At 47.3% G+C, this 25,479-nt stretch overlaps 2 protein-coding genes and 2 pseudogenes across 2 annotated transcripts; 3 read left to right on the forward strand and 1 right to left on the reverse strand.

Moving 5' to 3' along the window:
- Positions 1–1,154: 1,154 nt before the first annotated feature.
- On the forward strand, positions 1,155–3,727 carry LOC136495855 (protein ALP1-like; annotated as a pseudogene).
- A 567-nt stretch (positions 3,728–4,294) lies between these two features.
- Positions 4,295–6,855, reverse strand: LOC136495856 (glutathione S-transferase T3-like; annotated as a pseudogene).
- Positions 6,856–10,638: 3,783 nt separating this feature from the next.
- Positions 10,639–13,686, forward strand: LOC136496980 (transcription factor MYB16-like). The gene is made up of 3 exons (XM_066492763.1): positions 10,639–11,076; positions 11,206–11,335; positions 12,534–13,686. Exons 1-3 carry the CDS (start codon positions 10,944–10,946, stop codon positions 13,573–13,575), a joined length of 1,305 nt encoding a protein of 434 aa, XP_066348860.1. The 5' UTR covers positions 10,639–10,943; the 3' UTR covers positions 13,576–13,686.
- Positions 13,687–14,620: 934 nt separating this feature from the next.
- Positions 14,621–16,268, forward strand: LOC136496981 (small ribosomal subunit protein cS23-like). Its single transcript, XM_066492764.1, has 2 exons — positions 14,621–14,960; positions 15,736–16,268. The coding sequence occupies exons 1-2, from the start codon at positions 14,700–14,702 to the stop codon at positions 16,015–16,017; spliced, it is 543 nt and encodes a 180-aa protein (XP_066348861.1). The 5' UTR covers positions 14,621–14,699; the 3' UTR covers positions 16,018–16,268.
- Positions 16,269–25,479: the final 9,211 nt, after the last annotated feature.

Raw genomic sequence — 25,479 nt, forward strand, 5'->3', positions numbered from 1 at the left:
AAAATTCGAATTTTATGGTTATGATTTACTACAATTATGTTGGCATCAAGCGTAACAATAATTTATAAGAAACAAACTTAAGAAAACGTTTTTTCTCCAAAAAGACAACATAACTATTCGGACCAACTTTAGTTTCATCAGGCATACTACCGTAGCTTAAACAAATTTATTCAACCAACTTGCAAACAATTACATGTTTCCTACCATGCCATTGTTAGCCAGGCATTTCAATTAGAATTCAACCATGCATCTGAGTTTGTAGTGCAATAGTATGCTTGATATATACGGATGTCCACTCATCTATTGGATCAACCACTCTTCTTACTATTACGAATTATTACCAATTAGAGACTCTTTTTGGGCCTTAATGTTAATCTTCAAGAGACATGCTAGAAAAAAAAATAGATAAATTCTAGAAAAAAACTGCTCAAAATAGGAATAACTGACCATCAATTTTGACTTTAAAGTAAACTTGGATAGTGAAGCATTTTTCCCCCCGTCTGCTCAGGCTACTGGCCATTGCTGCCGAATTTGCCGAAGGCTAGGAATCCACCACGGAGTCGGTAGAAGAAGAGGACCCTAGAAAGGTTTCACAGGACCACGATTTTTGCCCAATAACCATCAAAGATGACGAAGACGCATTCAATTGCTGCTTTTCCTTCGCTGCGTGTGTTCTACAGCATACATGCACACGTGCTACTGTACTATACTACAGCCCATTGAGGCATACCACGTTCAAATCTAATGGAGTTTATTAAAAAAAAGTCCAATATGGTTTTCCGCATTCCAAAACGGAAATCTTATGCTCCGTCTGTATATAGAACGAGGCAGCAGTGGCGCGGTGCCAGTCCGCGCGTGGCTGCAAAATCTTCAGCGCTATAAACACGCGTGGGACGCACTTGTTTAGTGTGCGAAAAGTTTTCCCAAAAAATGCTATAGTATTTATCACATCGAATTTTGCAATACGTGCATGGAGCATTAAATATAGACGGAAAAAAACTAATTGCACAGTTTGGTTTAAAATTACGAGACGAACGTTTTAAGCCTAATTAGTCCATGATTGAACACTAATTGCCAAATAAAAACGAAAACGCTACCGTAGCTAAATTTCAACTTTTCTCCAACTGAACACGGGCTCATAGATTCCTCTCGCGATGTCAATCCGCTGGTCCACTGCAGTGCGCTCGCTGTTGGGTCTGTGCTGTGCCTCTCAGGCCAAACTGAAGTCCTACACGTATTTACTAGTACTACTAGATAGAGAAGCGCTAAGAGCAACTCCAGCCCAGCATGTAAATTAGGCCCCTATATTTTTCATTTGCAGGTTGGTCTGCAAAATATAGGGATCCAAATTTGCTTCCAACTCCAGCCCAAAATCCTATCAGAGCTCCCATAAAAAAAGACCCTACCGCTCTAGCTCCCAAGCAGGCCCCTGCGCCGCGCACCCGCCGCAGGCGGCTGGCGCCGCCAGGACCATCGCCTCCATCGTCCTCGACTCCGTCGAGTCCTCCTTCATGGCCTCCTGTGCACGGCAGGACTGCTGCTCTGACAGCCTCTCCACGGCGTCCGAGGCGTCGGCGCCGTCGCACGCGGCGGAGGACGCCATCGTCGTGCGGGGCATCCGCTCCGACCGGCTCCTCTTCGACCCAGGTGCGTCGGCCACCAACTCCATCCTCGAAGAGAAGTCCGCCGCCGTCGCCTCGGCCTCGGCGGGCCCGCGGCACCTCGACCTCCGTTCTCCGTGGCGGCGTGAAGGTCATCCGCCATCTGCCCTCGCCCCTCCCGTCATCGGTGCTGTTCTTGGCTGGCGGCATTTCTTGGCTGGCGGCAGCAGTAGCAGCACATTGTGGAGTCGCCCCAGCCCCCAGCCCCTGCTTCACAGTGAGTCAGTGTGAGTGCTTGATTTCTTTGTTGTTTACTTGGATCTTGATTGAAATCAAAAGAAAGGGAATATGCAGAAAGTTTAGTGATGAAGTATAGGCAGAGCTAGCAGATCACTTTATGCAAAAAATTTTATGGACACATTGCCTTCGATGCTCTAATATGATGGACATGTTATATGAAAACTAGTGTATCTGTTTGATTCCTGTAGAGAAGAGAGGATGGCAATCATGCCATGTACCTGTTTCATTCATCGTTTCTAGCATTACATCATGTTTTCTCACATGTATGCTTTATTTGTTTGCTGAGTAGAGCAAGCTCTTTTGGTTTTGATCCAGAAATTGGCCTGAACAAACAGAGCTTGCAAACATCTGCTAATCTTATTCTTTCCTCTAAACTGTACTGCTTGTTGCCGTCTAGGTCCTTTTTCTTCTTCATGTTTGCAAACAGAGCTTTAACTATACTACTTAGTTGACAGCCTTGATCCCATTCTTTGTCTAAAAATGTGGATAACATCATTATATCCCTGACATTTTCCCTTTTTTTGTTGCTATGGCAGATGTCAAGGTTTGGAACTAGAGTTCATCGACGGTGGGATGAAGAGGACGAATCTGATGTTGACGACCTCTTCATCATTGCTGGTCTTCTTGAGGGCTCCAAGAGAAACAAGCGCAAGAAAAAGTTTCGTGGGTCGTTGCTAGGTCGCCGCAAAGTGCCACGGGACATTTCGGGAGGTCACAATCGCATCTACCTAGACTACTTCGTGGACCAGTGTGTATACAGTGAGAGACATTTCAGAAGGAGGTTTCGGATGTCCAGGTCGCTCTTTCTGCGGATAGTGGATGCAGTGGAGCCTCATGATGACTATTTCCGTTAGAAGCCCGATGCCATCGGAACTCTTGACGCCTCTCCCATACAGAAGGTTGTTGTCGTCGTTCGGATGCTTGCCTACGGTATTTCGGCTGACTTTTTGGATGAGTATGTGAGGATGGGAGAGAGCACCATCATTGAGTGTCTAAAGCATTTTGTAAAGGCTGTCGTCGATGTCTTTGGTGAAGAATACTTGAGGGCCCCCAATGCCCAGGACACAGCCAAGCTGTTGGCAATTAATAGTGCAAGAGGGTTCCTAGGTATGCTTGGTTCTGTTGATTGCATGCATTGGAAATGGGACAAGTGCCCAGTAGGTTAGAGAGGAGCATATGAAGGGAAAGAAGATGGTCCGACCATGATCCTTGAGGCCGTTGCATCACAAGATCTATGGATTTGGCATGCATTCTTCGGCCTTCCAGGTTCACTAAATGATATCAATGTTTTGCGCCGCTCTCCACTCTTCCAAAGTCTGACTTCTGGGACGGCACCATAAGTGGAATACATGGTCAATGGAAACAAGTACATAATGGGGTACTATCTTGCTGATGGGATATACCTAGCCTGGGCAACGTTTGTCAAAGCTTTTCAAAGACCACAGGGCAACAAGAAAATCCACTTCACAATGGCTCAAGAAGCAGCGAGGAAAGATGTCGAAAGAGCGTTTGGGGTACTCCAAGCTCGCTTTGCAATAGTGCGGGGTCCTGCAAGAATGTGGCACAAGGAAGATCTATGGTACATAATGCAAGCTTGTGTAATCTTGCACAACATGATAATTGAGGATGAGCGAGATGAGGAAGATGACTTTAACTACCATCAGGAGGGTATCCCTGTGTTGCAACCTGTGGACTACCAACGCCGTAATCCTCTTGTGCTAGAGGACTTCCTGAAGATACACGACGAGATTGAGGATAGGTCTTCACATGAGCGACTTCGTGATGACCTTGTAGAGCACTTGTGGGCAATTCATAGTTCTAGGTAGTTAGCTGAAATTGTAGAATATATCCATTGCCATAGGATAACAATAAGCACATCTAGTCAATTCTCCCAATGCCAAATGAATGATGAACCTTTCACCATCTTGGATTCTAGATTGATGCATACAAGATACACACACATCAGCCAGATACATGGCAGAAATAGCAAGGCCTGTGGCAACACCATACATGGCAGCATAGGCCATCACAATCAGGCATAAACAAAGCATGTTCTCAAGTCAACCATATATGAGGAAGGAACTGCTCAGGTTCCAGCAACTTGGAGATTTCAATAACATTCCAGCTTTACATTACAGCGACGATCAGCTAATGGAGATCTCAATAATCATTATGATAACACATATAGCATTAATAATGATAGCATATTTAATCAAATATAGCATCTCTGATAACACATATTTAATCAAATATAGCATCTCTGATAACACATATAGCATCTCTGATAGCATAGCATATACTGAACAATACTGATTGCAGTGCCATTGATAATGATAACAGTAGCATAAGAAAACTACCACTACCAGATATAAGTGACTCCACTCTCACCAAACCTACACTCCACTCTCACCACTAGCTGTCTCGCCTACACTAGCACTCATCGCCTTCACAATCTTCGCTCTCTTTGCCTTCACGTATGCCCTTTGATCATCGTCCATGGTGGTCAAATCACAAAACATAATTTTTTGTTCCTGCTCCCACTGCAGCCGCTCCTCCTCCATCTGAAGCCTGCGTTGTTCAAGCATCATATCCTTCTCCCACCTTTCTTTCTTCATCATATGTTCCTCGGTCTTCATTACCAACAAATTTTGCATCATATCCTTGTACTCGTCATCTCCTTCATTTTTTTCAGCTTGTCTTTGGATTGCTTTCTACCCGGAGGTCGGGCTTTCTTGGCAGAAGGGATTGAGGAGCTTTCTTGGCCTTGGGCGGTTGACTCATCGTCCTCTTGTTCACTTCCTACCCGGAGGTTGAGCTCTCTGGACTTGGCCGGCTTCTTGTTGCCTTCAAGCGTTGATTCGAACTTCTGAGTGTGCCTCAACGTGAGCCAACAATGTTTGAATTGACAATTTTTGCCATTCGCTTTTCTGGCATACCTTGATTGGGCTTCCGGCAGCTGCAGCAAAGATCAAGTGCATGATTAGATATATAGCAATGACAAGATATGGGATGAACCAAGTGCAAGATCAATTACATGCTCTTGGTATGGAATGCCGCTTGGATGACGACGCTCGACCTCCTCGTAGTAGCCTTGGAATTTCATGCACTCCTTTAGTATGATCCCAAAGCGACGCTCGAGTGAATTGGGAGTCCTATCGGACTCAAAGTCCCTGTTCCTGTGGAAATCATTTGCGATCCTCTCCCAATAAGTTTTTCCTGGCTGCTGATTCCCTATGATAGGGTCATTGCTGATATGAATCCAAGATTTGCAAAGTTGGATATCTTCAAGATTAGTGTAGTTGCTGCCTCGCTTGGATTTGCCGCCAGTACTTGGAGTGGCATCCTGCTGCCTCAACAATTCCAAATCATCATCCACTTCCTGTGTCAATATATTTGTGAAATATCCACTTCCTGCTGCACTTGAAGCCCTTGGTTGCTGCAAAGAAATATACAGAAATATGAGTGTTGATTCAGATTCAGCTATTAGAACAATCTTAACTCAATGACTGATGACAGCTAAATTATTAAGGAAGTTCTTTACTCACGAACAATGCCACCGACTGAAAAGGAGCTTGGCAGCTCTGTACATTGAGGAGCTGTCCTGACTTAAGAGCAGAACTAGCTAACCAGTTCAAGCCCTACTACCATATATGATGTGTTTAACAACAATGGGTCAAACGTGGAATAGCAACCTGTTTTACAAGAATGCCCTAATTACCTTAACTGAACCAAGTAAAATGGCATACAATTGCACATGACTATGATGAAGGCAAGTATGTAATAGATTGCAAAGAAACTTAAGAAGCCCAAAGTTCAAACTTGTGATACTTATACTGATGCCTTGTTTAGATTGCAAATTTTTGCAATCTGGACACTGTAGCACGTTTCGTTTGTATTTGACAAACTTTGTCCGATCATGGACTAACTAGGCTCAAAAGATTCGTCTCGTGATTTACAATCAAACTGTGCAATTAGTTATTTTTTTACCTATATTTAATGCTCCATGCATGCGTCCAAAAATTGATGCGATGGAGAGAGAGTGAAAAAACTTGGAATTTTGAGGCCATCTAAACAAGGCCTGAAACTCATCACAATGGCATACAAGCAACAAGCCACAGCATCTAGTGTCTAGAGGTAAACTCAACTATTTAATTCACAATAAATGCCTAAACACCATGATGGAACTCTAGTGCCAGAGTACTCCTATGACAGTGGAGTATTAAATTGGAACCCTCTGTAGCATTGCAAATGCGCAGATCCCCAAGATCAGACATCATGAAAAACCAAGATTATGCAGTAGAGGCAGCTCTTAGGTAAAGATTATCATATCTGAATCTAGTGCAGCTACAGCTTTGCATCTGAATCAAAAAGAATATACAACTGCTGACTGCTATAAACCAGGTGGGTTTATGTTTAACCCTAGAAAAGAAAGGCTGAACTAGGACTTGTTGGATTGTTGATATGTCAACTACTATGTGTTCAGATTAGATACCCAAGACAAATTGGCTATCAATATTGACGCAAGCTCTCTTGGGAATGAATCAGAACTTCAGAAGGCTCTCTTGGGAATGAAATTAGCACAACTCACCGAGTAGTCAGGCGTCCGATGGTTGGGGCTGAAGTCATCGCCGGCAACCTCATAGACGTGTGCTGGTGATGTTGTGGTGCTGCCGGCGTCCCAGGTGGCGGCGTGAGGCTCCGTGAAGGTCAATGCGCGAGGGCCGAGTAGAGGCTGGTCGTTGGGGAACCGGCGAGGTAAGCCGCTGTCGCCACTGCCGAGAGAAGGCATCCTGCCGCTGTCGCCGCCGGGAGAAGGGCCTTCTTGGCGACGAGGCAGGTTGGCAGTGAGGGGAATCGAGGTAGATTGGCGATGAGGAGCGACGAAGGAACGACGTTTCGTGGCAGCAGCCGGACGGGGAGGCAGCGCGCCTCCGGAGAAACCCGGCGCCGCCATTTGCGGCTCCCCACGCTGCCACAAGCCCACGCGATGCCCGCGCGACGCGCGAGCGTGGCTGCAGCCCCGCGACAAGCTCCACGCGGCGCGGTGCTCCTGGGGTGGACGGGGGCGCTCGCGATGCCGTGCCGAGGTAGAGTCCGGGAGGGGAGGAGGCTCGCGGCTCGCGGCAGGAGCAGCACGGCGGCTCCCGAGCGGCGGCGGGGAAGACGATTCGGGGGAGGAATAGGAGGGCCTGTTTTCTAGGGACCTGAAACTAAATTTTGACAGCTCTCCTAAAATGGGAGCCCAAGTAGGAGCTGCATTGGAGTGGATTTTTTTTGGATCAGTCCCTAAATTTAGAATAGGGACATGTTTAGGAGGTGGGCTGGAGTTGCTCTAACAGTCATGTGTCTCCATCCTGATTCTCCCTTTTGCTGCTGGGGAGATAATGTACTTACTGTACGCCATGAATTTGACCCATCGGCGGAGCCCACTGTCAGTTGAATGCGGAATCTGTAGGAACTTTTTTTTTTCCTTGATGAAGTGGTTGTCATTTCCTCTTTGAATGAGCCGAATGGCGCAGGAAGAAAGGCTATGCTTCATCATACGGCGCGTCTTCTCTGATTAATGATGTGGCCATTTCCACGCGCGCACATTGCTTTGAGTTCCTAGGACCGAGAGCAATTCAGGAACCTACCCCTACCCGTCCAAGAAAACAGTCGGGTGCGCGAGCCCACATCGGCTTGCCGAAACGGCGCGACGCGAGGCGACGGACCGGACGCACGCATCGGGTTCCCCTTTCCCGTTGCAGAGTAGACACAGGGGTTAGCACGTACCGATGGCACTGATCTACTTCAGTAGGCGATTGATCAGCTTTTAATTTATCTTTGGCGCACGGCATGACCATTGACCAGCACCCCATGTCCTATGCTGGTCGTTTAGCTGATAAGCTATAGTTGAAAGTATTGCTGGCTGATTTGTTGTGAGAGAAATAGTAAAAGCTTATAAGCCCAGCGACGAACAGGGCGCTAATCAAGCACCGGCCGGCGGCGCTGCTCGTAGCGCCAGCGGCCAGCCAAATCGCCGCACCGTTGGATCTGCTGCTGCAGATGTACGTAGGAGTACGTACGCACGTCGGCCGTCCTCAAATCGGACATCGACGGCTGCCGAGGACGGTCTAGCTCTAGCACATTGCCCATGCACATGAGCTGCCTTGTGTGTCTGGAACGGCTGCTGTGCTATCGCCGGGGAAATTTTTTTTGACTTAATGCTCATATTTACGCTGCAGTAGGCCGGCAGAGGCCTCTCTGCCTCTCTGCTGGCTGGCTCGGGTACGCTAATTGCACTGATCACGCGCAGAAGCATAAAGCTGTCGTTTCCGTACGAAAATTACAGGCTTGTTTATCAGAGAGGTGAGACGATGCGAGGTAATCGTAAATTCTTGGAGGAAGTCAAGAAGGCGGCCCGCGCCGCGCACATGCCCGGTGAATGATTCCGTCGTCCCCCGCTGCAAGCGGTGGTCCTCGTCCTCGCCGTCCCGCGGCAGAGGAAGGGGCCATGGACATGGCCATGGGAAACAGCGGAATAAATGGCAAAAGCCATCCGGCGTACCGCCACCAGGGTCCAGCTCCAGGCCGGGCGCCGGGCCTCGCAATTGCAGGTTGGCGGAATTTACAGGGTGTTCAGTGCCGGTACAGCACCAGTCCAGTCCTCCCCAGTGCAGCTGGACTGCTGCTGCTTGCTGCTTCCCCTCTCTCTCTCTCTCTCTCTCTCTCTCTCTTCGTCACAGCTCCGTTGGTAGTGTTAGCATGACTGCGTTAAGACTGGTGTGGTGGTGCGATCGTCACGGTTCGTCTCACGAGCTTGATGGCGACGTACAGTGTACTAACCGCGTAATTAATTACGGATGGACGGCAAAAGGACTGGGGAGAGGTTAACACCGACAAAATCCCTGATGGCCATAGGACCTGTTCGGCTGGTATTAAAGCCGGTTGATAAGTCGGCTAAAGCTATTTTGTCGTGAGAGAAAAATACTATAGATTCTAGCTGATAAGCCGACTGAAAGAGTAAACCTGCGGATAGAGATAGCAACAGAACAGAGAGAATTTACCCTGGACACACCGGAGCACTACTGATTTCAGAAACCACTTGAGCAAATTCAATTTGAAGCAGCAGGCGGCGGCAGCAGCAGAGTACAGTATTGTTTTTGCCCTATTCGCTTCGCTGATAAGCCATGACTGAAAGTATTGGCTGATTTGTTGTGAGAGAAAAATATTATTCGTTGACTAAAAAAGTACGGCTTATAAGCCAAATAAACATAACGTTTGACCAGGGCATTGTATACGAACATGATGACGAAATCTGCCACGCCAGGCCATCACGATGCATGGCCAGCGTCCACAGTCAAGACACTCCCCGGAAACGGCAAGTGCAGCCCGCATTGGCATGTAAACCAGGAGCCGACACCGCGGTGGATCCCGGACCGAGCAAGGAAAGAGAGCTGGAAACCGACGCCACTTTCTGATCGAGCGCGCCACCGAAATGAATGAGTAAAACAAAAGGGATTCCCCAAAAACGCCGCGGGATCGATCGCAATCAAGTCAATCGTTCCAATTGAAACGTATGGGGGCAAGGCAACTGGCAAGGGTTTCCTTCCTTCCACGCCCGTCCAGCCAGTCCAGAGCCACCGGACCTTGCCCCTTGCATGCATGTCAGACGATGGATGGAAGCAGAGCATGAGAGCAGGGCAGGAACAGCGCCGGCCGAGCAATGCAGCGTCCCGCGCCACGCGACGCTGCCGTTTACTTCTTCTTAATTCCTTGCAAGTAGGTGGTGCTCAGCGCAGCCCCAGCTTCTGTGGCTCCTACAGGCCGGGGCCGAAATCATTGCGAGATCGGATCGATCGCTGCCCCTGCCCGCAGCGCCGTGCCGTGCCTCCGCCGTCGTCGCCGCCGGGCCACCGGCTGTCTCGCGCCCGCCGGACCAAACCCACCCAAGACGTGGCGGTGGCGCTCCGGGCGGAACTGGTACGTGCGTGCGTTTCTCACAGAACCGACAACCCACAGCAAAGCGAAGCAAAGAATAGAACAACGTACGTAGGTGCTTTGATGAGACGCACTGTGCGATGCGTGTGCGACGATAGATCACACAGTTTTCCGCTCCTGCTATGCGCTGGAATCGAGCTTACCATCAGCATCATCTGTTACAGTGGAGCGAGCCGTGCGAGATTCGCATTGCCTGTTAGGAGCGACGCGGCAGCGTCGCTTATGGCCGATCGCGCAACGGAGTAGGAGTAGGACCGCGGCGTCGTGCTGGGTCGGCGATGGGGCACGCACGGGGGCGGAGCCGGGGCGGGGAACACGATCGATACGCCGTGCCACACCACGCACGGTGTGCAAGGCAGAGAAGACAGCCCGGGAATCTGGACCATCAGAGCAGGCAGAGGACCCCCGAGCCCCCCGGCCCGACGCCCCGACCCCAGCCGAGTGTTCAATGCTCCGCCCTCTGATCGGGTGGATCGCGATTGGCAGCGACGCTTCCGCGCCGGGGGGGCGAGCCGAGAACGCGCGCGGGGTCGAAATCCCCGCACTGCCCACGCTGACAGCCGGGGCCCTGTCTGCGCCGGGATCGCGGCGCCCGAAGAAGATATCGTGCCGCCCCAGCCGCCCGGCCCCCAATACAGGCAAACGCCACCGCCACGCCCCGGGCCCCGGCCGGCCCTTTCCTTCTCTACCACTACTCTATTTATGCCTCACACCGACCTCGGCGCACCACGCCTCGGTGATCTCTGCGTCGCTTTCTCGCTTTGGCACCCCCCTGCTCTGCCTCTGCTCACTGGCATTTGCTGCTGCTGCGCTGCGCTCGTAGTAGTCACTGTGCACCCGCCCTGCCCTGCCGCCAGAAGGAAAGGAGGATCCCGAGCAGTCAATTGCGCCGATCCCCTGGGGGTATTAAGGGGAAAGGAGCGAGGAGCGAGGCTGAATTGCTGTGAGTGAGGCCGGCCGTGCGAGAGGGAGGAGGATCAGGCGGCGAGGGTTGTGTTGTGTCGCTGCGCAGCCGCAGCGCAGGCTCAGTGCAGTCGGACGCGGGCGGCGCCGAGGCGGGCGATGGGGCGATCGCCGTGCTGCGAGAAGGATGGGCTGAAGAAGGGGCCGTGGATGCCGGAGGAGGACCAGAAGCTGCTCGCCTACATTGAGCAGCACGGCCACGGCTGCTGGCGCTCGCTGCCCGCCAAAGCCGGTGAGCTCGATCGCAAGCTAGTACTAGTAATCGTAATCCTGCGCGGTTCAGCCAGCAGCGTTCGGCTACGCTGTCTGGTTTTGCTCCTTCGTAACTGACATGCATACGCGAATGGTGGCCGTGGCGCAGGGCTGCAGCGGTGCGGCAAGAGCTGCCGCCTCCGGTGGACGAACTACCTCCGGCCGGACATCAAGCGGGGCAAGTTCAACCTGCAGGAGGAGCAGAGCATCATCCAGCTCCACGCGCTGCTCGGCAACAGGTGAGGGCTCGACTCCATCCGTGGATAATGGATGGGTTACTGTCCTAGAACCACCGGCCAGTACCCTGCACCCGGAATTCACGCACGGATTTTGACTGGTAGCTCGAGCGGCTGGCCGGTAGGTCAAGAACTCACTAGCATCCGTCCCACACCCTAGTCTTGCACTTTTATGATGATTAGGTAATGCATGAGCGGGTACCTAGGCTAGGAGCACCACGAGATGGGGAACATGTCCAAGTATTTTTCTCGGAGTACGCTCTAGTCACCGTACACATGTTTTTCTCAGAGGTTTTACATGAACCTTCAATACATTTTGGCACCTTAGCTAGTAGGAGTACTACTAGTAACTGAAAATTTTTGAACCTTAGCAGTAGTGTAAGGAGCATTGTAAACTTGTTGTCTAGAGTCTTGAGTCTAGTAGAGTTATGGTAGTGCATTGTTCATCTTTCGCCTGTCCAACACAACTGCTGAGGCTACGTTTAATTCGCGAAATGAAAATTTTTTTGGACGTCACATCAGATGCTTCGAGAATATCGGAAAGGGTTTTTGGATACTAATAAAAAAACTAATTACATAGCTCGTCTGGAAACTGCGAAACTAATTTATTAAGACTAATTAATCCATCGTTAGCGCATATTAGTTACTGTAGCACCTATGGCTAAATATGGACTAATTAGTCTTAAAACATTCGTCTCGCGATTTCCAAACAAACTATGCAATTAGTTTTTTTCGTCTATATTTAATACTCCATGCATGTGCCGCAATATTCGATGCGATAGTTTGAGGTGAAAATTTTTAGAACTAAACCAGGCCTGAGTTTGCGTGAATTGATCCATCAAGGCTTAGGCATCATCTCGGGAAAAAGCGTGAGAAAGCTGGGCCACGGCAGGCTCTTCCCCGAATTTTGCTTTCTTTTTTCCGCCATGATTCGGCATTCAAGCTTGCCATTCAATGAGGAGCCCGGCGGCCCCCGTCCGTCGCTGTGGACCAAGGTCCACTGTAGCCACTGCTCTCTTGCCGTTTTGACTCATAGTTGCTGTCACCTCTGCACCGTGTCTGTGCCAGGCCATGCACTCGTTACTGTCTCGCACGCCCGGCCGCGGTGGTTTTACGCTCGCCGCCGATGCAGATTTGTCAACGCGCGCGACTGCTTGCTGAGAATTTTTTCATGGCGTCCGCGCCGTGCTCGTTCATGCAGGTGGTCAGCGATCGCGACGCACCTCCCGAAGCGCACCGACAACGAGATCAAGAACTACTGGAACACGCACCTCAAGAAGCGGCTGGCCAAGATGGGCATCGACCCGGTCACTCACAAGCCGCGCTCCGGCGCGCTCGGGACAGGCGGAGCAGGAGGGGCCGGCGCCGGCGGCGGTGCCGCGGGCGCGCAGCACGCCAGGGCCGCTGCGCACCTCAGCCACACGGCGCAGTGGGAGAGCGCGCGGCTCGAGGCCGAGGCGCGCCTGGCGCGCGAGGCCAGGCTGCGCGCGCTCGCGGCCTCCGCCGCCTCCGCGTCCGCGTCCGTCTCGGCGCCGCCGCCGCAGATGCCCGGAGGACCCGCCGCGGCGCACCGGCTCGACTCGCCGACGTCCACGCTCAGCTTCTCCGAGAGCGCGGCGCTCGCCTCGGTCCTGCAGGAGGCTCACGGCGCCGCAACGGCTGCGGCCGCGGCCACGCGCGCAGCCATGCAGCCCATGCAGGCGTACGAGGTGGCGTGCAAGGAGCAGCAGCAGCAGCAGTGGGGCGATCACGTTGTCAATGTCGCTGACGCAGGCTTCGCCGCGGCGGGGTTCACGGGCCTGCTTCTCGACGGCTCCTTGAGCCAGCAGGATCTGAGGCCGGCGACGAGGCACGACGAGGACGCGGCCGAAGCGGACGCCGGGCTGCAGGAGACGGAGGAGGAGAACTACTGGGACAGCATAATGAGCCTGGTAAACTCGTCGTCGTTGCCGACATCATCAGTAGCAGTGCCCGCTCCCGAGGCGTACCCGTCTTCGGCGTCGTTGCAGACGTCAATGGCGATGCCCGCGCTCGAGGCGTACTCGTCTCCGGCGTCGTTGCAGGCGACGTCCGTGGCGATGCCCGCGCTCGAGGCGTACTCCTCGTCAGCGTCGTTGCAGACGTCAGTCGCGATGCCGGCGCCCGAGGCGTACTCGTCGTCGGCCTCGTTGTCGACGTCAGTCATCGCTGTGCCCGCGCCCGAGGCCTCGTTGACTCTCCGGCGCTGGAGTTCTGACTCGTGAGCCCTGGACATGTTCGCCGGCATGCAGCCCCGGGAAATGAAATGACACAGTAAATAGCTAGCTACTTATTTCGGAACAATAAGGTCGAACTACTAATGTTGATGGTTAAATCGCGCTCTTGGGTTAATTCTGACAGCACCCTGATTAAACATTGTGAGGAAGATGGTTGTACCGAATTTAGAATCTGTTACTCGTTCATCAGTTGCCAAAGCTTCTTGTAGACTGTAGAACAGTGACCAGAGCGTCTCGTCTTTGCTCTGTATGTAATTCGACAACCATTTTCATCAGCAGTATATGGGTTGATTGGTTGCCCGAACCAGGTATCCTTGCACCCTTTGTCTGCTTCACCTCATTCCTTTGTCGTGTTTGGTTCCCCACCTCGCACGCTTTGCCTGCTTCGTTTCATTCCGCTGCCCTCCACCATCCCGCATGGCTCCGTGTTCTCAATTTCCACTCCCCTCGCGATGTAGGACGATACGATGCACCCATGATATAAGGGCTCATGTGTCACACACTCAAAACTCTTATCCATGCATGCAACCAAACAAGATCACATCTCGTACCGGACCAACAACAAAGACAACCAAACACGACTGGGTGCACGATTTGAGCATGCATTTCACAATCCCGGGCTGCCTCTCCATCCTGGCTCCCTACCACCAAAGCAACCAATCACGCCCATAGTGGAGCAGTATAGCTAATCGAAATGGGAAGAACTCTTTTTTTTTCTCGTCTGAGCCCATACATCTTAGAATCCAACTGTTCAAGTTTGTATATGTGGCACACTGGCACTATATAGTACTGATAATGTACGTACTTCCCACTGTATATTGGTCTTTGACTCTTTGTATTCTTTCGTTCTGAAAAGAGGTCCTTTTTTACGCTGAAACAATAGAGCAGACGGATATCGATAGGGCCTTCGCAACATGTTGGGCCTGCTCTTCAGACAGGCCAAGCCCATGACAGGCCTGGTTCAAATTTTATCCAGCCCGCTCGGTTCTTGCCATTTGGAGTCGAGCGCACCAGCTCTGTCGGGAAGAGAAAAAGGGCAAGGAAGATAAGAAGGCTCTCGCGCAGGTTCGTTGTTCCTCTTATCCGCGGAGGAAGAACCTTGGCCCGACACCATGCTCCCAATGGCCGTGCACCCCACGACCACGCCGGCCTTGTCCCCGCGCGCCCGCGTCTCCCCGCCCAGGCCTTCCACCTCCCTGGCCGCCACCTCGTCCTCTCCCTGCTCTCGCACCGTCAGTTTCAAGAGCAGGAGGCTGCCACTTCGCTCTCTCCGCAGCGTCGTCGCCGCTGCCGCCGCCGATGCCGTCGGGGCAGAGGAAGAAGAGGTGCAGCTAGGTGGAGGTGTGGATGCGGTCGACGAGGAGGAAGCGGAGGTAATGGCCTTTGGAAATTATGCAGTCGTTGTCTGTACAACTGGAAATTATGCAGTTAAAATTTAAAATGGTTATGTTTCGTTGGCCTCTCTAAGTGCATCATATGCTCAGTAGAACTCAATTCCAACGAATTGGACCCCGATTCTTCAATTTTGGCTCTTCAATTGATTATTAGGTTTAACGTTCAGTGTGACACCAATTGCCCTTGGCTAGCTTACTGTTTACCATGAATTTGGTCACAACTACTAGAAGGGACAATTCAGGTTAGCTGGGCACCTTCGGGGGATGTTCTGGCGAAGCCTTGAGCTTCGGCTGACAATGATGTATACATGTTGAAAAATAGCCTTTACCTGAGCTTGCTGTTGTGCCATAGCTGTTGCTTATATGGAAAGGAGCTATATATTCTGATGCGCTGAGATGTTGCGAATGTGAATGCAATGAGAGCGTCTGTAATTCGGTTCCTGAGTGGTATATATGAATAGTCTTTGTTTTCATTGTCGAAACATAGCTGTTTATATTGAACTAAAGCGAGTCTATGGTTTTACCAAAATTACCGTTTAGAACACTAAGAAGTGGGTTTTGGTGCTGAAATACCAATGATAGCAGCATCACAAAGCTAACAAAAGGGGAACACTAGCTTCAACATTTGATGTTTCCCGCTTATTTTTGTGATGTGGGTCGTGTTAAAACCGCACACTTAAGCTTTACTAGGATGGAGATATTTTTGTTTCATCATCAGAATGAAAATTGAGATGACCTAAATCTTGTATTGCAGAATAAGGTGGTGGTGCCCGGGAGACAGGACCCGATGCTGGTACTCAAGTTCATCTGGATGGAGAAGAATATTGGCATAGCACTCGACCAATTGGTTCCTGGCTATGGCAGCATCCCGTTAAGCCCATACTACTTTTGGCCACGGAAAGACGCGTGGGAGGAGCTTAGAGCGAAGTTGGAAGAGAAAGAGTGGATCTCGCAGAAGCAGATGATCATCCTTCTCAACCAGGCCACCGATATCATCAACCTCTGGCAGCAGGGTGGCGGGAGCCTGTCGACATGAGTCCCTCCCCACCCTGTTCTTTCAGCCTTGCAAGCTTGTGTTTTTGTTAGTTTCATTACATGCCCTCTCTGTTGTTAATGTTAAAGTCATGGTACATGGCCTTGTAGATCGGTCAATATGTTCTCAGGTATGTTTTTTTTCCATGGAAATGATCTTGTGATTTATCTTAGTTATTATGTGTATCAGTCGTTTTTATGTTGGGAAAATCAAGAAACAGAAATAAAATCCTTTTCGGTATGGTTACAAGTCAATTTTTTGTTTGCCAACAACAAAGGAAAAACCAACTGTCTGATTCGCTAACAAAAATCAACACAATATTTTCCACAACACTAGGAAATGCAAACCGGGTACATCATGATATCTATTCTGACATTGTCAATGTTCAAAACACCACTTATCTAAATACTCTAGATCTAGCACATTCCAGCGCATAATAGCCATGCCACGTCATCGATAGAACTTTTTGTAGCATCACGGCGTGGAGGAGAGGGACATAGGCCATCTGATCAGAAACTAGAATAGACCTTTGATCGCGCTAGAAAAGAGCCTTTGAGTCCTGAATTAAAAATAGCGGGCTAGCAGCACGTACCATCAAATCTTTAGCATCTATAAAAATATTAAACTCATTTCAAATCATTTTAAATTTAATTTTGAATTATAACATAATTTGGAGCATGTGCTTTATTAAGGAACTTTGGATTTTACCTGAGCACATATGTAAGAAATTTCATGACAAAACTTCTTCGACCATGAATTTACATGATTTTTCTAGATTTTTGAGACATTTTTTGGGCTAAATAGTAAATAGTTTAAAGCAAAAACTCAAATATAGCTTTATGGGAAGAATTTTAATTTCAAAATCAAAGAAGCAATGAAGGTAGATCCATGCAAAATGGGTTACCCTTGATTTTTAGCATCTATTTAAAAAATTGCAATATTTTTAGAGGTCCCTAAGTGTGTTGCTTGATCTATCAACATAAAAAAAATCAGAAAATAAAAATGAACCAGAGAAGAAAGGAGTGACCCAGTTTGAAAGTCACGTCAAGCCCAACAGCATGAGTCTACTGAATTGACGTGGCCCATATCGATACACATAAAAACTGGCCAGCGTGTTCATTTATAATCACATATCTTTTTTTTTTCCTAAAACATTTATAATCACATATCAGTACACCATCCGTCCTTTTTAAATGCCATCCTCATATATCAAGGTGTCGAACATACTCAACTTTGATCAAATATATACGACAAATTACTAATATTTATGTTGCGTAATAAATATTATTAGATTAATTATTAAATATATTTTAATAATACACTTATTTATATAAATATTACTAATATCTTTTATAAATATAGTCAAATTTAATATAGATAACATTTACAAAAGAGACGGAGGGTGTATATAGTGTAATCATAGTGACGAGTCGCGTAATAGCCTATGGCATGACTTAGATTAGTTTCTAAAAAAATAGTTTAGGATATATCTTTTTTTTAGTATTTTTAGGTTAAAAGAGTGTTTGCATCTATACCGGGTTTCGAAAAATGAAGCAAAGGACCCACACTTAAAAAGAAAATGATGCCACCTTTAACCTGCAGCCGGAAGAGACAGTTTCTCGCAAGGTAACGTGCAACTTTCCTTGAGACAGTTTCTGCGGCTGGCAACTTTGGAGCTCGGGCTCGGCAGCGTAGGGCGAAGGAAAAATGATGGTGTCAATCTGGAAAGGGCGGATGCGGATCTGCCGCATATGGAAATGTCCCTGCACGGTCGCAACCTCGTCACCTTGCCGTATTCGCCCATCTGATGATTGACACTTGTGCTGCTATATAAGGATTTAAAGTATATATATACCAAGACCGAGAGAGCGACGTATTCATAATGACGGTGACCGCAGCGTGGTCAAGGACTCCTATTTTTAGGAGTCTGTCTAGCTGCCTGAGTCGGACGGCACCGCGGCATCGCCGCATGGGTGCTCACATGCATGGGCTACGCCCGAGAATTGGATCCCTAACCTGCTCTCGTTCCATCTGCCATGCTTTACTACTAAAGCATTCTCTTTTTTTTTGTGAACATTACTTAGGGCACCCGGTGTAAGCTAATTATAAGTTCTAAGACAACTTCTCTAATGACGCTAACTTTGTCACATAGCTCATAGCATAAATAGTAGCACATGACACTCTCACATAATTTTAAAATATATCTAGGAGACTAGCCCTTGATAGATAAATAAATTTTCTCTCACTTCTATTAAAATATAAAGTAATAATATGCTTCGTGCTAGCTCATAACTCACCGTTAGAGCTGACTTTAGACCATGTTTAAATCCATTATGATTATAATAATCAATCAAAATAATCTAATTATGATCCAAATAGGTTGGATTATTATAAGGGCCATGCTAACGCCCAGACGTCTGGACGGATTCACGCGTCCGAACACCTGCGCATGTTGCTGCACCTGATGCGCCCCACGCCTTCTCTTGTTTTTTTGGAAACACGCGCCTCCTCTTGCTGCTGCGGCTGCGCCCCACGCCTGCTGCTGCATCTACACGAGAAAGCATATGCTTGGGGCCCACCAGCTGCATGAGAGAGAGGGAGCACAACGCTCGTACCCATGTATTGACACGGCTGCATGCTGCACTATAGGGGGCCACACTTGGTGGTGCAGGCGTCTAGTTCTGTGTACCTTGGGTGCTGGCCCGCTCTAGCGCTCTACATGTGCGCATGCACTTTAATCAGGGAGTGCTCGACAGTTTGGGCACTGACCGCCCATTGCGTGCACGTCCTGCAATGAGTGCGTGCCCACAAGTCAGAGCGCGTGGAGAGCAGCACTTGCTACAACATGCTGAAATAAGGTGAAACAAATTGAAACATACGCTTGCAACATATGTGTATAGCCATTGTAACATATATGAAAGTGCATTCCCCCCTATGTGGGTTTTGGTATATTGATGACATCCAAATTAGGGACTAATGAGATCTTAATGAGATATATTACAGCTTTAGTCCCTTGAAAGTTTCAAAGAGTTGATTTAAGATAAAATGGTATCCCTCAATTCTTCAAGTTCAAAAGGCGGACGAACCTAAAGAGCTCTTCAAAGCATTTTTATTCTGTTTTGAGTTTAGGTATGCCGTACTATAAAGAGGGATGCAAGTTTAGGTGGTCTGAGAAAGATAGAGTGCTCAAGTATAAAAATAAAATCTAAAGAGAGACACTTAGATATAGTTTATGGACTTTTGGTAGCCGGAAGTTCCGGCGTGAGCTAGGAGTTCTGGCAGTTGGAAGTCCCAACATTCGGTGCAGAAGTTCCGGTAGTTGCTGACTTAGCCGCCAGCCCACTTGCGCTAGCTTCGCCCATCGGAAGTCCCGACGGAAGTCGGGAGTCCCGGGCGCCGAAAGTCCCGATGCCCTAGGACTTAGCCCCCTGGCTCGGCTGTGCATCGGGAGTCCCGACAAAAGTCAGAAGTACCGATTGCCGGAAGTTCCGGCATTCCACCGGGAGTTCTGGCTCTGGCTGTGTTGACCATCTTTGACTGCACCTTGAACAACGTTTTGTAGAAGGGACGAAAGTTCAAACGATCTGTGTCAGAACCTCCGACTCAAATCTAAATGATTGGATTTGCCTATGAGTATAAATAGCTCTCTCCTCTCTTCTAACTTCAACCACTCATTCTTTGCTCACCAACCTTCGTCCAAAACAGCTCCCAAGCATTCAAGGCACCCCTCTTCTCTCTCCTTTGCTCCAATCTTGGATTCTCCTAGGATTTGGAGTGAAAGGAGAGTGGATTGAGTGAGAGAATAACTTTGGCAAGCTTGAGCACTTGATTTCTTCGTCAAGCTAGTTGGATTTGCGTCTATTACTCTTAGGTTCTTGGAACCCTAGCCGGCTAGGCGTTGCCCAAGAGCTTCCATCTTGTGGAAGAGCCTTGAAAAGTTTGTATTACCCTTGATTTCTTAGTGGAAAGCTCGAGTGATCTTTGTGGTTGCTTTGAGAGAGGCAAGGAGGTGGAAGAGACTCCGACCTTTGTGGTCACCTCAACAACGAGGACATAGGAGCTCCTTTGTGGGGTTGCCGAACCTTGGAATAAATTCTTGTGTCCCACGTATTTGTTGTTGTTGTAATTTGTGCTATCATATTTGTTCTTGTTGGTGTGTCCTCCTCCCCAACTCTCCTCTTAGGGTTTGGACTCGATTTACGAAGTGGTGACCTTCCGGCGTCAAAGAAGCAACCCCAACACTTCACCTTACCACTAGGGAATGGGGTTGTAAGATATCTTTCACTCAAAGTTCGTTTTAGCACTTGTAGTGCAATTCTCGTAGGTGCCGAAACTCCTGGCTGTTTGCGTCAGAACTTTTGGGCCCAAACTGTCGGGACTTCCAACTATCACTGGCATTTGACTTTGAGATTACATAGACATTTTTAGATACGCCTATGCACCCCCCTCTAGACATTGTTTAGATCCTTTCAATTGGTATCAAAGCAAAATCTTCTTTTAGCGCTTCACTACGTGAGAAGAAACAATGTCGAAGATCGACAAGATGCAAGTCGACGCCACTAAGATGGCCACAAAGATAGCTGAAGAGTTAATGGCTGCTCAAGTCAAGTTTTTCCAAAATGAAATGAAGAAGATGCAAGATGAGATGAGCAAGATGAAGGAAGAATTAAGCAAGAAGGTTGATGATGCAATAAGTGGCAAGAGTGATGCAACAAGTGGCAAGAATGAAGCAAACAAAGATGCCGCTAGTGATGTTGGAGCCAGTGAGAATGCTCATGGAAAGGGAATTTATTCAAACGTGAACTTCGACTATGGACAACTCATCAAAGGTTCACCTCTACATACTCCTTCTGTCAATATTGGCAAGCCACCTCACTTTGATGGAACAAGATACACCGATTGGTCCTACAAGATAAAGATGCATCTCATTGCCACAAGACTTTGGGAAGTTATGGATGTTGGTGTGATGATTCCTACCAATGAAGATAGAGAGATAACTCCAGAAAAAGTGCACAATCTCCATCAAAATGCACAAGCCGTAGCATTGCTTGTGTCAAGCCTAGGTCCGGATGAGTTTAGAAAGATGAATGGAATAGAAAGTGCAAAGCAAATTTGAGATACTTTGAAAATGTCATTTGAAGGAGATAAGAGTGTGAGAAAAGGCAACATTGAGTTACTTCATAGTGAATTGGAAAGATTTGTGTTCTTGCAAAATGAAACAACACAATCCATGTTTGATAGGCTTATGGCATTGGTCAATCGCATTAGAGCTCTTAGAAGCACCGAATAGGATGACAACAAGGTTGCTAGAAAGATGTTAAGAACCTACAGAGCCAAGAACAATATGCTAGTGTCCGTGATCATGGAAAGGCCCGATTATGATGAGATGACACCCCAAGAAGTTCTTTCAAAGCTCAAGCATCATGAGTGTCTAGATGAAGATGCAATCAATGCTCACAATCAAAATTCTAATGTAATAGGATACAACAAGAGTGCAGCCCTGAAGGCAACTCAAGCTCATGAAGGCAAATCCTCTAGTCAAGAGAAGAAGAAGAAAGTGAAGGACGATTCCTCAAGTGAAGAAGAAGAGTCCGATGAAGAAGTTGCACTCATCATTAGAAACTTTAGAAAGTTCATAAAGAAGAAGAGCAACTAGAAGTCTTACGATGATGGGAAGAGAAGGAACAAGAAGAAGTTTTGCTATGGTTGTAGTCAAACCAGTCACTTCATAGCCGATTGCCCTAATGAGAAGAAGAAGCACAAGCACGACAAGGATAAAGACAAGAAGAACAAAGGCAAGAAGAAAGGTGAAGCTCATCTTGGTAAAGAGTGTGAGTCAAATGATAGTGACTCAAGTAATAATGAGAAGAAGAAGAAGAAGAAGGGAGCCGCAAACATTTCCATCCACCACTCTTCGTCACCAACCATGATCTTCCCTGACTCGACTTCACCACCAAAACTCTTCCCAAACTTATCTTCATCACCAAGGCTCTTCTCCAACCTCATTGACAATGACTACTACACTCCAACTTGCCTCATGGCTAAGAGGGAGAAGGTACATGTCTCATCTGATCGCTCTAGTGATGAGTATGATAGTTGTGATGAGAACATAGAAGAACTTGAAGCAACCATGATAAAGAAATTTGGTAAAAAGGCCTACACTAAAATAAAAACACTAATGAAGAAATTACAGAAGAGGGATGGATGCTTGGAGATGCAAGGAGACATAATCACTCAAGAGAGAGACAAGAACCTTGCACTTTAAGCATCTATCGCCGAGGAAAAGATGAAGGTTGAAAAGTTAACCATTGAATTGTCTTTAGCTAATGACTCAATTGGAAAATTGACTAAGGAACATTCCTCGATTAATGATCTAGTTGCTAGCCTCAAGAGTGAGAAGAGTATAGCTCAAGAAAGCCTCATAAGCTTGGAAGAAAAATACCGAAATCTTGAGATAAACTATAGTACTCTTTGGGCTAGCACTTTAACTTCTCCTAAGGCAACCAAAAACTCTAATGCCTCCACTAGTACTGGTTGTAAAAGATGCTATAAAGTTGATATAAATGCATATGCAACTAACCTTGTTGAGGTAGATAAGAACGACAAGGAGATTCATAGGTTAAAGATGGTCTTGAAGAATGGGTGCAAGTATCAAAAGCAATCCAACAAGACTATATACAAGTCATCAAGGCACCAATCAATCAAGGAAGGCATTGGCTACAATAGGTATGATGGAAAGGCAAATGGAAGGAACATGGTCAATGATGTGACATGTGTGAAGTTCAACAAGGGTGTTGCTCTTGATGAGCTTATATACAAGGCCAACAACAAGGTCTACATTCCCAAGATCCAACCTACAAGTGACAGGACAATCAAGACGAAGCAATCCGAGGCCCCCAAGCCACAAGCACCACTTCCACGGTGCTATGCTAGTGACTATATTTGTTGTTGGGGGAAAGGATGGCAAGATTGTAGTCAAGTATGTTGGTGCCCAAAAGAGGAAGGAGATTATGAGGAGTGTTTGGGTGCTCAAGTTTTATGTGACTAACCCCCTAGGACCCAAATCTGTTTGGATACCTAAAACAAAAGCTTGATTTGTCTTTGTAGAAATATTCCTCTGGTGGAACAAGTTGGGTGGTGGATAGTGGTTGCACCAATCATATGACCGGAGAGAAAGACATGTTCACATCATTCCAACCTAGTCATGACCAAAGTGGGAACATTGTGTTTGGTGACAGTGGAAAAGGAGAAGTTCTCGGTTTGGGTAAAATTGCTATCTCAAATGATAATTCTATTTCCAATGTTTTACTTATGAATTCATTGAGATACAATTTATTGTCTATTTTGCAACTTTATGAGATGGGCTATAATTGTCTCTTTACGGATAAGGGTGCGGAAGTCTATAGAAGGGAGGATTCCTCTATTGCATTTACGAGTCATTTAAAAGAGAAACTCTATCCAGTTGATTTCACATCAAATAGAGTAAATCCCGAGACTTGTTTAATGGCAAAATCTAGCATGGATTGGTTATGGCATCATTGACTTGCCCATGTTGGGATAAAAAACTTGGCCAAACTTTAAAAAGGCGAACACATCCTTAGACTAACAAATGTTTCTTTTGAGAAAGATAGGATTTGTAACGCATGCCAAGCGGGAAAGCAAGTTGGAGCTAAACACCCCGTCAAGAATGTTGTGACAACAGAAAGGCCATTGGAATTGCTTCACATGGACATATTTGGACCCATCACTTATATAAGCCTTGGTGGTAACAAATATGGTTTTATAATTGTTGATGATTATTCTCGTTTCACTTGAGTATTTTTTTGCGTGACAAGAGTGAAGTACATGGCATCTTCAAGAAGTTTGCAAAAAGAGCCCAAAATGAGTTTGATGTCATGATCAAGAGAGTTAGAAGTGACAATGGGATGGAGTTCAAGAACACCAACATTGAAGAGTTTTTTGATGAAGAAGGAATCAAGCATGAGTTTTCAGTTCCATATACTCCACAACAAAATGGTGTTGTGGAGAGGAAGAACCGAATGCTCATTGAAGCCACAAGAGCAATGTTGGATGAATACAAGACCCCAACCAACTATTGGGCGGAAGCAGTTAGCATGACATGTCATGCTATCAACCGCTTATATCTTCACAAGAAAAGGGACAAGACTGCCTACTAACTTCTAACCGGTAAAAAAACTAAAGTGCACTACTTTAGAGTTTTTGGATCCAAGTGTTTCATACTTAACAAGAAATCCAAAAGCTCAAAGTTTGCACCAAAGGTTGATAAAGGTTTCATGCTTGGTTATGGTACTAATGAACATGGATATCGTGTTTTCAATAAAACCATCGGTTTGATTGAAATCGCGGTAGACGTGACTTTTGATGAAACCGATGGCTCTCAAAAGGAGCAAGTCAATGTTGAGATTGTTGGTAATGAAGAAGCTCCACATAAAATCCTTAAGAAGCTTGCAACTGGTGAAATAAAGCCCATCAAAGATGAAGATGATGACAATATTGTGCATGTTGATCTTGATCCAACCACTCATCATGTTTCATCCAATGAACATGGTGAAGCTTCCGCAACAAGAAATGATCAAGATGGGAGATCAAATGAAACACAAGGTCATTCTCATTAAGATGGTGTCAACAATAAGCAAGCTCAACCTCAACTCAACAATGAAGAAATGAGTGAAGACAACCCTTCAATCGACCATGATGATGAAGATGATGGCCCCTTCCAAAGATCAAGTCAAGTGCCACATCCTAGAGTGCATCAATTCATTCAACGGGATCATCCCATTGATAACATATTGGGGAGCATCCGACGAGGGGTAATAACACGTTCTCGTTTAGCAAGTTTTTGTGAACATTACTCATTTGTTTCTCCTTTGGAACCTCATAGGGTGGAAGAGGCACTTGATGATCTGGATTGGATGATAGCCATACAAGAGGAGTTGACCAACTTCACTCAAAATGAAGTCTGGTCCTTAGTGGAAAGGCCCAAGCAAAATGTGATTGGAACCAAGTGGGTCTTCGGCACCAAGCAAGATGAGCATGGCGTGGTGACAAGAAACAGGGCAAGGTTGGTGGCTCAAGGATTCACTCAAATTGAAGGCTTGGATTTTGGGGAGACCTATGCACCGGTGGCTAGGCTAGAATCGATTCATATTCTACTTGTCTATGCCGCCCATCATGATTTCAAGCTATATCAAATGGACGTGAAGAGTGTATTTCTCAATGGCCCCCTATCTGAGTTGGTGTATGTAGAGCAACCACCAAGCTATAAAGACCCCAAGTATCCCAACCACGTCTACAAGCTCAACAAGGTGCTCTATAGGCTCAAACAAGCCCCTAGAGCTTGGTATGATTGTTTGAAGGATTTCCTACTCAAACTAGGGTTTGAGATAGGAAAAGCTGATGCTACTTTATTTACTCGCAAAGTCAATAATAATATCTTTGTTTGCC

This window comes from Miscanthus floridulus, chromosome 12, assembly GCF_019320115.1.
Source record: "Miscanthus floridulus cultivar M001 chromosome 12, ASM1932011v1, whole genome shotgun sequence".
Lineage (NCBI taxonomy): Eukaryota > Viridiplantae > Streptophyta > Magnoliopsida > Poales > Poaceae > Miscanthus > Miscanthus floridulus.

Coding starts and splice junctions, on each gene's coding strand:
- LOC136496980 (XM_066492763.1), top strand. CDS start 10,944: ATGGGGCGATCGCCGTGCTGCGAGAAGGATGGGCTGAAGAAGGGGCCG. Junction 11,077..11,205: donor CTCGCTGCCCGCCAAAGCCG/GTGAGCTCGATC, acceptor GCCGTGGCGCAG/GGCTGCAGCGGTGCGGCAAG. Junction 11,336..12,533: donor CACGCGCTGCTCGGCAACAG/GTGAGGGCTCGA, acceptor TCGTTCATGCAG/GTGGTCAGCGATCGCGACGC.
- LOC136496981 (XM_066492764.1), top strand. CDS start 14,700: ATGCTCCCAATGGCCGTGCACCCCACGACCACGCCGGCCTTGTCCCCG. Junction 14,961..15,735: donor TCGACGAGGAGGAAGCGGAG/GTAATGGCCTTT, acceptor CTTGTATTGCAG/AATAAGGTGGTGGTGCCCGG.